Here is a 14,707-nt window from a genome sequence, read left to right as displayed (position 1 = left end):
AATGCCAACTAGCTCTTTAAGATGATCGCTGCATCAGTATAATAGTGATTTCTACACTATGACACTATGGTACTATGAGGACTGCCTAGAAGTGGGCGGTAAATTTAAGACGAAATGATGAAATACAAGGCAACGTAAGGGTTGTCACATTGCCTAGCAAGAGTGCACAGGAGCACATGCGTGCACGCCAGTTTCCGTTAGGGCAAAGATGTAGGAATGAAATCGGCAAATTTATAGCATTTCATTAACCATTTCAAGAAAGTGTTGCTTTCCAAACATTTCAAAATGTGCAATGGATCTGCATAATTTTTTAAATTCTGTGATGGAGCGAAGTATGTGTGTTTCTGTAAAAGCCCTCTGTATACAGCAGCAGGAGGTGGTGTGCCCTCAGCCATGATGCCCTCAGATGTTTGGAAGTTGTCTTTTCAAGTCACAGGCACAGTGACCAATGATTAGGTGCTCAGAGACTTGTTACAATGGCCCTGTCATCAAAAAGGTAGATGAGAGAGCCAGGACATGTTCTGCAGACCTCTATGTGGCAGTCTGGTGAATTTTCACACAGGCCATACTGGAAGAAAAAAAAAAACAAACCAACAACAACGCAAGGTAAAGTACTGCTTCTGTACAACTATTTATTCGTCAAACTGAGTGAAACAATCAAATGAGAAGAAAGGTGCTTTCAGTGGGTCGAGGCAGCACTTATGGTACATTATAGCAATCCTGCACTTACAAAAAATAGGACATTTTTTTTTCCCCTTGATTATTTACAGGGCCGTGTCAACCACTGTACGGTGAGACAAAGAGGGAAGGGAGGGATTCAGAGACTGTTATTGTAGTATCGTGGGTCGTGTGGTGAAGGTGGCGTGCTGTAGCTATTCCTGCTAGTCGTGCCTGATGACTCAGCTGCACTGGACTCGTTCTCATTCATCTGGCGCAGTTTCATCCAGATGTCTAGGGTCGACGACGTCGGCGTCGATGGCCCACTGCTAGACACGAACGATGGTGGTCCACTCCATATCATACCTGAAAACACCCCAGGATCCCCTGAAACTTGCTTTCATATAGCAGCTTGCGAACTCCTGGTTTTCAAACTTCGCTCACAATTATTGCCCAAGGGAGATCAAAGGCTGGCAACAATGTAGTGCAATACTGTGCAGTGACATGCGATGTGAAAAGGTCCTGCACTTTGAGCAAGTGAAAAACCACTCAACGTATCTGTTTGCCTGCGGGACAAATTAAGTATTTCTGTTTCATACTTAGCAGGCGACACTGTAGATGGTATGCAAGTAAGAAGTGCAGTCACAGAATAATTGGTGTGCTTTGCCGTGCAGTCATTTTTCATCTGCAAGCAACACTTTCTATGAAATATTAGCTATGTACTCCATATACGAATATTACAACAACTTTCGAATGCAAGGTTACGTCAAACTGCCCATTATTTGCAAACGTGTGCTTCCAGTGTGCAACATACTATAGTATCAGAGAAAAAGCATTGGACTGGTACTAAGTTTTGGTCACGACTGCAAAGCAATGTGATGTGGCCACTGGTCACAGAAACGTTGCTTGTCACTCCACTTGCTTGTTGCTTGATGGTAAGTAGGTTCAGATATGCAATGCCTTCCATGCAATAATTACGTCATATCTTGCTATATAAGAACATGAGACTTAACTTTACATTGAATTACATGACGTGTAGCCTACATCTTTCTTCCATACATAAAGTACTTGGGAGCAAAGTATAGTAGGCTTGCTTTACTAACACTCGTATCAAGCTACCAACAACTTATACTTGCCCTATCAATGCAAGGAGAAAAAGGCTTGCTTACTGCTTGAAGGTGATGCAACAGGAAGGGCTGAGAACTGGCTGTTGCTATATGTGGATCCGGGAATGGGCACCTTGGGAACAGAGCTCAGGAGCAGCCTGTACGTTGCACTAGTCACCTTGCCCAGAAACTGGTCCAACTGATGCAGGGACAGCGCGTTGTGCAGCGTTTCCAAGGGCCGGATTGATGGCACGCTCACTATGCCATCTGCGATGCGCATGCAAACCACATCACATGATTAATGATGCCTGTTGAGCATCACCGTTGAAAAAATCACCGCCCAAGCACTCCGCACAGATGGTTAACCAGCAGAGCTGAAATGTGCGGCCCCAGTGTTAATCCCGGCGGTTCATTAAACGACGACTCAGTAGGCTGCCGGGTCCTCGGTACGCAGTAGCTGCTTGCGCTCGGCTGCACGAGCTTGTTCTTGTGCCTGGGCTGCACCATCAGCACAGTGTAGATGAGCTCGTTCCTGATTGGTGAGCTTAGACAGGAACTTATCGGCGACAACCGCACTGTCAGAAACAGTGGAAGCTAATTGGCAAATCGGTGATGCAAGAACCGTCACAAACTGCCATGAGTATACACTATCAAACAACAGATTCTGCTCGCGGTGTTGCTGATCAAAAGCTGCCTGCTCCTCAGGAGTACTTATGACGTGTGGCCTACCCATCTCAAAGCCAGTGAGAAACGGCTGTGTGCGTGCTTGGCTGTGATGGCAAGCAATGGCACTACTACTGGTGCAGCCAATCGCGGGCCTCTCTTTCTCCTTTTTTTTTTGCTCATGGGCATGGGGCTGCAGCAGAGGAGTTTTCAACGACAGGCGACAGACGAATGAATGAATTGGCTAGCCATATACAGCTTCGCTGTAAAAGCATATTGAAAATTTTAACATTAATGGGTGTTGTGAGCGTCACATCTGGAAAAAGATGGTGGCAGTTATTGCAGCCAAGCTTGCTCTTTTGACCTTTTACTGCACCTTGTTGCGGCCGTTACTATCTGTGGTACATGACAGCAAGCAGTTAAAGAACTAAACAGCTTTATACAATAAGCGAAACTATAATGCCATGTGGTGTTTCGTTAGCAGTGTGTTTTCCCATCCTTTGCACCACCAATATTCCAGCTGCCTCTAATCTACTCTGCAGACTAAACCAGCCTCCGCTTAAAACATAAGGCCTTGGGGAAGCTAACAACATTCGCATTTACCTCTGGATTGATAACACACCATTCAAAAAACAAGCTCGATGACTTCTGCTCTACTTCCATAAGCTATGCATGAATCATCTTTAGTGGCCTCTTCAACCCTATATTCTTGGGCAATTTAGCTTTAAAAGAAGTGAAGGACAATGCAATCTTTCGCTGCTAGGCAATTCTATGGTGCGTGCGCACTGCAAGTGTGCAATTTCTAGGTCACTTTGCAAATAAAAATGTATATTTGTTGTAAGGGCATGCATGACCCTGCATAAATGTGTTAACTTAGTGCAGCTGCTGAAAGCAGTAAAAAGGAACTTTTATATATAGCACCTACAACATGGCAGTGTGCATGTAGCCAAGCAAAAATGGTTAATTAATAGCAGGAGTTTCAAAATTGATCTGCACAGATACTGGCCATTCTGTAGATAGCCCTTTTGACATTCCATGAGCACCTAGATCAATGCATGCCACCTCCCCCTACTCCCTACCGATACCTGCCAAGTTTCGAGAAACAAAATCCGGGAGATTTTCTGACTTGGGGAGGGGGGCAGTTAGAGATACAGTTCACTTACCTGTGCTGCTCTTAGTAGTGATGCATGCTTAATATTTCTGCACAAAAAACTTCTTGTAACCATCATTACATGAGGGTGGGCTAGTTTGTGGAATAATGCTTCAGCCACTTATCCTAAGAGTGCTAATGTGGGCTGTACAAAGGCTGCCCGTTCAAGATTCCCAGCTTATATGTTGACATAAGTTGCAAGCGACAAATACTGGTGTTTTGCTATTGAAATGGGCAAACTAGCTGCAACCTCTGTCAGCTTATTTAGATAAGAGTGGCAGCCCATGCTGCACGCAGGTTTTTGCTGTACAAACACTGAGAATGACACCAAGCTAACATTACATCCAAAACATGAGTTCATAATTCTCCTAGCAGATTGCAAATAAAAATGTACCTCAAGACAAAGCCGACTCGGAAACACTGCCAAATTTCACCATATTTGCATTTTCACAATGGACAGTTATGTGACAATGTCCTCACCAGCAACAGCAGTAGGAAAAAGATTTTTCAAGTCTGGAGCGCTGGAAGAACCACTGATCACTGCCGTACTAAACAGGCTCCCAGATGAACCTAGAATGAGTTGAGACAAGAATTTTTTCCAAACTTTCACATAAATGGTTTGGACAATGGGAGACAGCATATGGCAAGGAAACTTTTGTCAGCTATGGCAATCAGACAAGCATTCATGCAGCATGTGAAGTGTGTGGTACTGAAACACTGCTATCTAATGCATGCATAAGAGTAGTTGGGGGCAAAAAACTAGAATTGTGCAAGGGCGCTATCGATATCGCCATCAGCAGTGTACTTTAAGGCGGCTGCAGGGCAAAGGCCACGGGTATCCAATTACCTAGGTTTTGCAGTATCTCCAAACGTAACTTCATATATCTTGACCTACCTCCACCAAACTTAACTGTCTTTTCCATAGCATTTTCCCATAGCTCCCATTCTGTTGCTATTATAGACCAGCATTTAGCTTTGCTTTACATAACCTGTCTAATCCCACTTCTTTCCCAAAATCTCAACTATATTGTCACGCAACCACATTTTATCTACGATCCCTATTTCCATCTTCCTATTTCTTAACTTATGCCTATAATTTCTTTCCCATCAGTAATTGCACAGTTCTCTGCTTCTTTTCAAGCATCTTTCGAGTTCATGAGCCATATACTACATAGTACTGGCAAAAGAGAGTTTTTAAGAATAGTGATAAGCTATCATTACTTGAGAGGGACTGCCAAGCAAGTTCACACCAATATTTATTCTTTTGTTAATTTCATTGTGATGATCTAGGTCCTGGTACCCAGTGGCTACTTAGCCTATCAGCATAACTCTTTGACAGCTTCAGGAGGTAGACTACTTATTGTATCACTACAGGGTTCAATATTAGAGCAGCACAAATTTCAGATTCAAGCAGAAACACAGTGCACAAACTTCCTCACATTTTCAAGTGCTGCACATAAGGTGCTGCTACGTAAAAGGAAAAAAAATTTGGCATATTTAGTTTAATAGATGAATAAAAGGGCTGATGCAAGAAACAAGCATGCACGCAACCAGCTTCACTTAAAGTGGAAAGTTAAAATGTGTCAAGAAAAACATGCAACAAACAAGCAAGAGACACGGGGTGATCACTTACCAAAGACCTTAGGGAGGTCAGCAACACTGCAAATCCTCAGATAGGAGCTCAATTGCCCTGGGACAGAATGACGGTGTCTGTGAAAGCCATCTAAAGCATGGAACCAACAACAAAAAGCGCACGGTCTTGGTCAACCAGAAGAACACCACACACCTCTCACCAAGTGTCCAGAAACGAAGCAGTGATGAACAGAAGAGGAAAGAAAGCCCCGGACATGCACTAGTGTGTCGTCGTTGCAGAAGAGGCGCTCTAACCTCGAGACCAAAAAGAAAAAGGCAGTCAAGTCTGACAGGCAGCCAATGTAGTGACCAGAATAAAAGAGAATGATGAAGACAAAAACACTGGAAGCAATGGATCATCAGAGAGAAGGAAGAACGGAAGAAAAGCGGTGAGAGCAGCTGAGCATACAAAGCTTGTAGGTTAGCTTTTCCAGCCACAGAACACGTGCAACATGAAAGCAACATACACATGCAAAGAGCAGGAAAAAAGAAAGAAGAAAATGAGGGGAAATAATAAGAATGAGGGCACTGAGTACACCAAGGAGAAAAGGTAACAAGCCAAGCAAACAAACCAGGAAATGAAAAAAATCAATGCAGTAAAACTAGCAAAAAGGGCGCAGTAAGGAAATTTCAGGAGGATGAAGATTTATCTGGAGTACAGCAGTGGTGTCTGTGGTGCTCTGCTGGGCAGCAAGCCGTGAATTGCCAACACGCACTTGTCACGCCAGTAAAACTAATAAAAAAGTGGAATGAAGTGCTGCTGCACAGCGCATCAACACACTCAACATCTCATGAGCACCTGAAATGCAACAGCCTCAAGTCAACACATCAGCAATGGGAGATGACACTTTCCAGTGTTCAACACTGTGAAATATTTCTTTTATTTTCTTCATTGTTTAAAGAGACATTAAGGACAAATGCTAAATGCTAGACAAAAGGTTAGGTTAGATTGCTGAATTATACTACAATGCTCTTTGCATCTACTGAACCTAGAGAGGTGACAGGGTGATTGTGAAAAACCTAAACAAGGTCCAAACTTGGTCTTCCTCACTTGCAAGCATTATGCTAATGCCATACTTGCACCATGTCTGGAGTACTGCAGTAGTAGCTAATGTTATGTGTAATTATGCGCCACCGTAAACTGAAATGCGAACAGGTGAAGACTGATCAGAATGCCCATTATGTGTAATTGCATGAGAGCACTACAACATGCAATAGCATTGTGTAGTTTAAGTGTATTTTTTGAAACTTGAATTCAGCTGTTACAAATGCAGTAATTTTCAACCTGTTCACATTGAAATTTATGCTGCCGGTATGGTAGAACACGCATGCAGACATATGTAAATGGACGTGTGCCAAGTGACCCAGGAGCTAGGTTTACTGTGACCTGTCCTACATCCTCTGGCAAATCGGCAGCAGCTACATTTGGAGAAAAGAATGCTTGGAACGAGTTGTCTGTCATCATTCTGCAATTATGTGAAGCCAGTAGTTGCTGGCGGCATGTGGAATGTTCATCAGCAATGCACAATCCACACTCAGTGTGATCAAAGTTGTGATGGCATCCACAGCACAAGAATGGTTTACACAGGCTTACTAAACCATTCCTGCACTCTACGTCGTCCACTGCAACTGACTACCGATTAACCCACTTGTAGACCATAATTGACTTGCAGCTGTTTATATTACACCTTTTACTACAGCCTCTGAACTTCAAATCCATTTAAAGAAAGGGCAACAATCCTTCATGCTCTCCGAAGTCTTGAGGCTCTAGGGATGCTATGGAAGAAGCATCAGATAGCCCGGAGCCAATCTCTACCACAAATTTCGTGTCCTGCATATTTCTGACAAAGTGCATAGCATCATGCAGGAATTAAGTATGAACATGAGAAAACAAACACATTTTCTATTCCATATTTAATGGGATAGTGACACTGATGTGCTTCATTTGCAGACACTTAGGCTTGGGGCTCAAGCACATTTAGCAACCGGTTATGCCGCCGTAACACAATTTCACATCTAATTAATTAATTAAAACTGTGACATTACGTGACAACATAATTATATTACATAATTATATTGAAACACGTGTTCTCTACACCATTTCTTCCCAACTGCACTATATTTCAGCATGATAGTACATACCGAAAATCCGAGGACACCTAAGCACTTCCTATGAGTTGTGAATGTGGAAGCATTATTGCCCAATTAACCCTTTCGCTGTCGGACCTTTCTGGCCGTGACGCACCCCCAGTGTCGGCTTGGTTTCAGGGAACGAGCATAACAGGGAATGAACATAGCAATTTATTTTTGACTATGATTGGTATACAAATAACATAGTCAATGCAATATGCACATTTCAATGTTCTGCAGCTGTTATTAGTAAACATCATCATCATCATCAGCCTGACTATAACATCCGTTCAACATCCGAATCTGACGATGCGGAACTCATCTCTTCGTCGCGTTAGACTCTGTCCGAGTCCAAATCCGAGCTCGGCTCGTATTCTGAATTGTAAGAGCCACCGCTCCAATGAACAGACGGTCTCGCGCCGCTCAGCTATCCGAAAGTAACCGCGCGCAGGGAGGAGGCGCTTTCAGTCGCCCGCGCAACGGAGATAAATGGGACGTTGCGTGATCAAGAAGAGGGAGATGGAAAAAGGCTAAAACAAAGTTCGAAGGGCTTTACGTTTACTGCTGCAAGTCGGAAGCGAGGGTGCGGCGAGAGAGCGAAAGCAGCAATCGAGTCACCCTTTTCGGAGAGGCAACGGCGACGCGTGCGCCTGAACTTGACGCGCCGTAGCAGACGCACCAACAGAAGAAAAATAAAAACCTTCAAACCGGCAGAGATGGCAGAACAACCCTTGAACCCATAACCCCACGCGCGCGACGCATGATCCAGCAAACGCGGAGCCACCGCGCCACTCAGCAAAAAGAGAGGGGGGCGTGGCAGTCGCACCGTACTCTTCAATGCATGTATTAACACAGGTCGGGGCGAAAATACGAACTTGTAGGAAGAGTCAACAGATGGCGTGGCCAAGTCCGGGAGCGCCAGCTTTGCGCTCAGGCGCGAAATTTTGAACGCGCGATAGAGAACGTACCGGTACGTCAGTGACACTGTGGGGGCGAAGCGCGATGACGTACCGGTACGTCGGTGACAGCGAAAGGGTTAAATGTTGCTGAGTGGTTGTTCCCGAGTTTTGTGCTGCAGGTAATGTTTTAGAGTTCTGCTGCGGGTCACTTTTTTTTTTGTAGTCTTTATGTTAGGATGCTGACTGTACACCGGAATGATTTGGACCATATTGCCGAGAAATCAAGAACGCCGCATTCCATCAATGTCCTGCGTGACAAGAGACCAAAGGAGAAGCAGCGGCCAACATTGGGGCATCGATGCGACACCCTGCAGTGTCGTGGTGCCATATCTGCCCTCTCCCATCACACGACACCTGGCATGCTATTGCAGCAGCAGGTGTTCCATTTTGCCTGCTGTGCTCCATTGAGGCCGTAGCCAGCAAGCAAGAGCCAGTGTCACGAGTGATGCTGTTTTGTTGCTACAGATGCTGTGCCACATTTTTCGCTCAATGGCACATTTTTCGCATCAATAAAGAAATCTGGTTACAGATGTAGAGAGTCATGTTGCCACTATTCTTACATTCTGGTGATTTCTGGCACGCCAAAGCAGTCATCTTATTCTAGAATACTTAATCTTTCAATCTGCTTCAACTTCACGTTTGTTTTTGAAGCCTCTTTGAGGACAGCAACTTGTTAAGTAAACAATGCACACTAAACTATTGCATTGAAGAGTGAGTAAGGTGTCGATGCAAGACAGAAAAAACGCACACAGAATAACTCAAAGGAGTGTGCTTTAATAGTACCACAGTAGTGACTATCATCGATTTTAACAGAAACAGCTGGTGGCAGAGGAGCACGTCACGCACATTCTGGCTGCTTTGTGAGTAAAGACTATGGAAGAGGCCATTATCCTAAAAACATGAAGTGGCTGCTTCCATATTTCTCACTGTCCCAGGCCCTCTTTCTGCTCCTTTTATCCTCGTCACTATTATAAGCTTTTCTTTATATGACTTAATCTTGTTCAACACATACGACACACTGTGTGAGAAACAAGTCGGTTTCCATACGTTGGCGTCATGAGCTTAAGGTTAGTCAGTACGACGTAGCACTTGGAATCAAGGAAGGTTCAATGTAGGGTTTCTGGTTTCGATTCTGGCGCAGAAGCTGACATCTGACAGGTTCTACAACCTGAAGCAATACTGTGGGTTATGAGGGATACTACTGCGGAGAGCTCCGAGTTAATTTTCATCTCCCGTTTCTTTTTTTTACGCTTAGATCTCAATCTAATTATACACAAACACTTATGCATTGTACCCCCAACAAAATACAGCTGCCACTGCTAGGAATTAAACTCCTGACTTTGTGCACAGCAGGTGAACGCCATAGCCACAGAGCCACTGTCGTCAGTGATGTACAACCTTCATATCACTGTGTTACCTGACAACATGTGGTGGACAATGCTTGGCAGTACCAGGCAAGCTGGGGAAGATAAGAGAGACTATAAAGTCAGCGAGAGGCAGCGAGAAGTTCAAGACTCTACAACATAACCTATAAGCCTTTCAAGCCTAAAGAAAAGAAGGCTTGGTGCAAGTTGGTCTGTGGTAGGCTTGCAACAGGGTTTGAGTAGGCTTTAAGAATTAAGTTAGCTGTGCTTTTTCACAATGCGGTGTGAGTAGCTTACATACTTCAGAATATTTAAATAGCAAACATAAGGGCTCAAGGCAGGATGAAATGAAACTTCTAAACTAGAAATAGAAATAATAGAATCATCTGAAAAAAAAAAAAAAACTATAATGAGAGTCTATAGCATTCAAAAGTACATAGCAAGCTCTACTGTATCCTCTAAAGCAGAATCAGCCTCAGAAAGCACTACACAAGGTGCTGCTTGTAAAGTGGAGAAGAATTTTTTGTACACTACACTTTTCCTTCGTGCAAATAGGGAAATGTGTCTAATGTTCAGGAGCAGAAATGAAGCTTATGCTTTTAATACACAATGCATTAATGGCAAAGCAAGAGCAACAGCCACAGCAGCAACAATAAGCATGCTGGTTAACAGCAGAGCCCCATATAAGAAGTAAATGAGGTGTTAATTTGGAGTGCTGTATCATCATGCAAACATGCATGAACACAATAGGAGACACACAGAATAAAAAAGTCACTTAAACGTGGCTTAAAAGGGAGGCAAGAACAGGTCATGCAGCCAGTCAATAAACTGAAGCAATGACTACTTAATTCTCCTGCAATCAACTGATGATGATGGTAACCTAGTGGTGCTTTTTATACCAGGTATATTTCGGGGGCCACAATGTAACAGTATTCCATGAAACAATGCAAAATGTCAGCACCTTTAATAACGGTCAGTGTGCCATGAGTGTGCCTTGAACTATAGTGACAGGCATGATTAAAGGTTCTCAGAGTGTTAAACATCAAAAGAGCACTATTCTGCCATCTGCTGCAAGCTTTTACAAATTGTAACATTGCATAATTCAATAAAAAACTTACTTGCCCATCTTAGGAGGCAGTAATGCAGTATGCAAATCATATTAGTGTTCTTGCTGTTTATTCTGGCATGCCTACAGCAAAGCTGAGAGAGTTCCGAGCAGCATTGATTCACGCTAAAAACTAAAGAGTCAAGTATAGGTAGTGGCCACTTTCTCCCAGAGATTGGCAACACCTTGATCACCAGTTTGTTTACCATAGTTTTACAGTAGTAGAAAAGCCCCTTTTCTAGCTTAAAAACGTAATTAACTTCGAAATATGTCGATGGCGCATTTGCTTGTGCATGAAATATTTGTAGTGTAAACAACCAGATAGTGCACAGCACACGGCTTGCCTGGCTCACCTTTGTCTACCTTTGGAGGCTCTGCGGTATCGCTGTCCAAACTCCTCGGTCGTTGGCTGTCCGAGTTACATCGCACAATTGGGTATAGCTTCAGATGCTCATCTCCAGGTGCTGTTAATTAGAAGAAATATGTGAACAGACAATTGGTGTGTCAGTTGCAATGGTTTGTTGTTATTTTACGCCACTTAAAACTGCACCAAGGCAGCTACATCTTTATCCTACAGTACAAAAACACAGGAAAGCTTCATTAAGAATGGCAACATAAAGATTCTGAACCCTATTTTTGAAGCTACATGTCCATAATCTTTTCCAAAGGTTTCTACACCACCTCCTTCTTGATGAGAGCTACCGTTTGGTTATGTTATGGTAGGTGCTTTGTACACTAAAGCTTTGAAACTATAGACTATGAGTACCATTCTTCAGAGCCTTCAACTGCTGATGACACAACAGACCTATCACATGGTCCATAATAATCTTTTAATGCGCTTAGCAGCTCAAACTTCAAACCAAAGCATTTAATTTTCTGTGTCATCAAGTCACGAAAGCATTTAAAATGTGGCCCTGCGACGATCATGTAATAATACTAGCGCTTATGCTACAGTGGAACATCTACAAGCTGCATATGCCAATATCATTTTGCCAACAGTTTGCCAATATATTCATCACTTGCACATACAGTCAACATTTAGTGACATTATCCCATTACCTTGTCTTTGCATTTGTTGCCAGTATACCAATATAAGTGCAACCAAGAGTCGCTAAACATTCTATTAAGTAAAAGCTCATTGGTATGTTGCCACAATTTGGAAAGTACACGGTGAGTACTAAAGAGCACCAGGGCGCACTTCAGTTGACACAGAAGCACATGAACAGACACACAAGTGCACACACGCACGCACAAACATACACAAGCAACCACGCACACACACACACACAAACACACAACTTTTCCAAAAACAATATCAGACTTTTTACCTTTCATGAGGACAACAGTATGGGTAGCTGCAGGTTTGGGTGCGGTGGTGACAGCTTTAGTGTGCACTACAATGAAATACACAGCTACAAGTTGCAACGCAGGTTGCAAAAGAAACGATACACTAAAAAACACAATACAGTCAAACCTTGACAACGATATAATGAATAATCCAATACAATGAAGTGAACAAAATTTTGTTCTCACTGCTATAATCAAACCAAAATTGCAAAGTCTGTCATTACAGTGAAGCAGATATTTGTTTGCTCGCAGCTCAAGTTGAGCAATACGAACGGGTAGCTAGATCTAATAACTGGCGCCCCGACTAAAAGTGTTTCAACGTCTATTTCGCCCTTGAAGGCAGTGCAATGACATGGTTTCAAAACTGCGAGGAAAGTTCGACGACGTGGGACGAGTTTTCCCGTCGGTTACTTCTGGCAGCAGAAATTAAAATATTTAGCAAGTGCAACTTGAACCGGCAAATCCTGGAGACACATGTGCATTTTGCCCAATGACCTGGCTTGGCTGGCCCTCAGCTGGCGAGCCAGTGTACTGATCTTGTGTGGTCACACTGATCGCACGGTTGCCATATTGACAATGCATAGCGCATCTGTAATTCAGCATTGTTCACGCACCATGTATCAGCATGGCAAGCCACCAACCGGCCATCATAATCATCAGAAGGCCTTTGCTAGCCTGTTGAAGGTGTCATGCTTGCGTTTCTCTCGCATCATATTTTTTCCCAGTGATATAAACGTGTATGTTTATAACGAATATTGAATATTGATATTAAGGTAATATTGTGTCAAATGCAGCCTTATAAGGTTTGACTGTATGAAACTTCACACACTTAAAGATTCTTATTAAGTAAGTCTCTGTAATCCCTGCTTTAAGCAGCATCGGTTTGGAAGCATCGCTTATGTAGCCAGTCAGGCTGCCAATGTGCAAGTCAGTAATATTATATACTATCAGTCTGGCTTGAGGTGTGGATTAACATTCACCTTCCATGGCCGTGCACTGCAGAACTTTTCCAATTGGTATTGGCTGCGATGAAAGAAACAGGGGCACCAATGAAGCAGAAGTTCTTGATGTAGACGCTGCTTCCTTTGAACTGCCATCATCCAGAATAGTAGGAGATTCCTGTGCAGGGCAATAAAGCATAATAAGTGATGCTAGAAAGTATAAACTAAATGCCCTGTGGGAATGTCAAAAGTGCTCAACATCAACCATGTAAACATAACGTCTCATAAAAGCTTACCTTTAAAATTAAGGTAGGTCATGGTTACAGTCAGTAAGAGACTGTGGCGATGATGATAAAGTATTGTATCATGAACAACAGTTCCATGGTTGAGAAGCAGTGCTTGTGAATGCAAACGCACTAAATCTACATGCAAATGCACTTAATTTGTGTCCAAGATACAGGTAAAAAGGCAGGAAAGAAGATCCTGTGGTTACTATGCGATGAAGAAATAACGTATCTAATTAACATGCTACTTTGTTTAATTGATTGTGCTAATTGATCTTGAAATTTAAGTTTACGACTATTACAGAACTATTACCAGTACAACAGTACAGTACATCATAGTGAAAAAGTAAATCTACAAGAATCTCGCAATATGCAAATACTTTTTATCGCATAACGTTTGAGACAGAAACATTTGTTTAACGGAATAGTCTGCACTCTTGAGAAAATGAAGAAACCAGTTGCAATCTATGTCTCCTTGTGATCAGTGTTCGAAAAGAAGAGTTGAATGCACCAAACTTCAATAAGAACGTAATTAAAAGTGGAAACTCACATGATCTGACCATACTTCCTCGTACCTTCCCTCATCATCAAATGTAAGTTCATCTTCTTCCTCTTCAATGCAGCCAGGTTTTTCTCCTGCTTCATGAGACGCTGCTCCGAGTATACCCTTTTCCGATGACTTTTCTCTCTGCAAAAGGATGAAGTACTGAGCAAGGATTATGTAATCAAAAACGTCAGGCCCAGAATCAGGTTCCAGGATCTTCATTTCTCGCTTTCACTGTAATGCAGAATCTATGGAGCGATGGAATTTTGTCACTAACAACGTTTTAAGTTCTAACCTAACGTTCTTTAATAAGACTGATATTTATCTGTGGTGAATCTCGTAAAGCACAACATTGCAAATTTTTCTTTGTTCAGACAAATAAGCAATACATTATGCAATCACCCCCCCACTTGCAGCATCTCTATTTCTTTATTCATTCATTTATTTAGCATACTTTCAAGGCCCGAGGTCATTAGAGGAAGGAGTGGTAAATACAAATATTTGCACAGTAAAAGAGAAAAAAATACAGTTATGACAAGTAAAGCAAAACATGTTAGCAAAAAGCTTCATGAATGACAGTCTTGAAGCTGTCAATGTCAGTGATGGCAGCTATGGAAGCGGGAAGGTGGTTCCATTCTTTGCTAGTCTTTGGGATGAAAGATTCGCTGCAGGTATTAGTCCGACAAGGTAGCACACCAACTTTATAGTCATGGTCTCAACGCAAAGTCTGCAAAGTCTGAATGCAAAGTCTGCATGTGGTCTGCAATGCTGCTTTAGAATGTAAAACATGAACAACATCCTTACTATGTTTCATAAAAACAATGC

At 42.7% G+C, this 14,707-nt stretch overlaps 1 protein-coding gene across 14 annotated transcripts in view; it reads right to left on the bottom strand.

Moving 5' to 3' along the window:
• Positions 1–612: 612 nt before the first annotated feature.
• The window catches only part of l(1)G0196 (inositol hexakisphosphate and diphosphoinositol-pentakisphosphate kinase), an 85,469-nt gene continuing 71,374 nt past the window's right edge, over positions 613–14,707 (bottom strand). For 9 of the 14 annotated variants that reach the window (XM_055071078.2, XM_055071077.2, XM_055071079.2 and 6 more), the window contains 9 exons: positions 13,889–14,026; positions 13,094–13,232; positions 12,095–12,160; positions 11,120–11,230; positions 5,363–5,458; positions 5,210–5,266; positions 4,057–4,146; positions 1,827–2,030; positions 613–1,044 (listed from right to left, as the gene is read on the bottom strand). In XM_055071078.2, the coding sequence (XP_054927053.1) occupies positions 818–1,044; positions 1,827–2,030; positions 4,057–4,146; positions 5,210–5,266; positions 5,363–5,458; positions 11,120–11,230; positions 12,095–12,160; positions 13,094–13,232; positions 13,889–14,026 (1,128 nt within the window). In that variant the 3' untranslated portion in view covers positions 613–817. Of the gene's footprint in view, positions 1,045–1,826; positions 2,031–4,056; positions 4,147–5,209; positions 5,300–5,362; positions 5,459–11,119; positions 11,231–12,094; positions 12,161–13,093; positions 13,233–13,888; positions 14,027–14,707 lie in introns of all 14 variants that reach the window. The other 5 variants (XM_055071080.2, XM_055071090.2, XM_055071084.2 and 2 more) reach the window with 4 other exon arrangements.

Source organism: Dermacentor andersoni, chromosome 5, assembly GCF_023375885.2.
Source record: "Dermacentor andersoni chromosome 5, qqDerAnde1_hic_scaffold, whole genome shotgun sequence".
Taxonomy (NCBI): Eukaryota; Metazoa; Arthropoda; class Arachnida; order Ixodida; family Ixodidae; genus Dermacentor; species Dermacentor andersoni.
The sequence above is the reverse complement of the archived record's forward strand: the minus strand, read 5'-3'. Positions and strand labels throughout refer to the sequence as shown.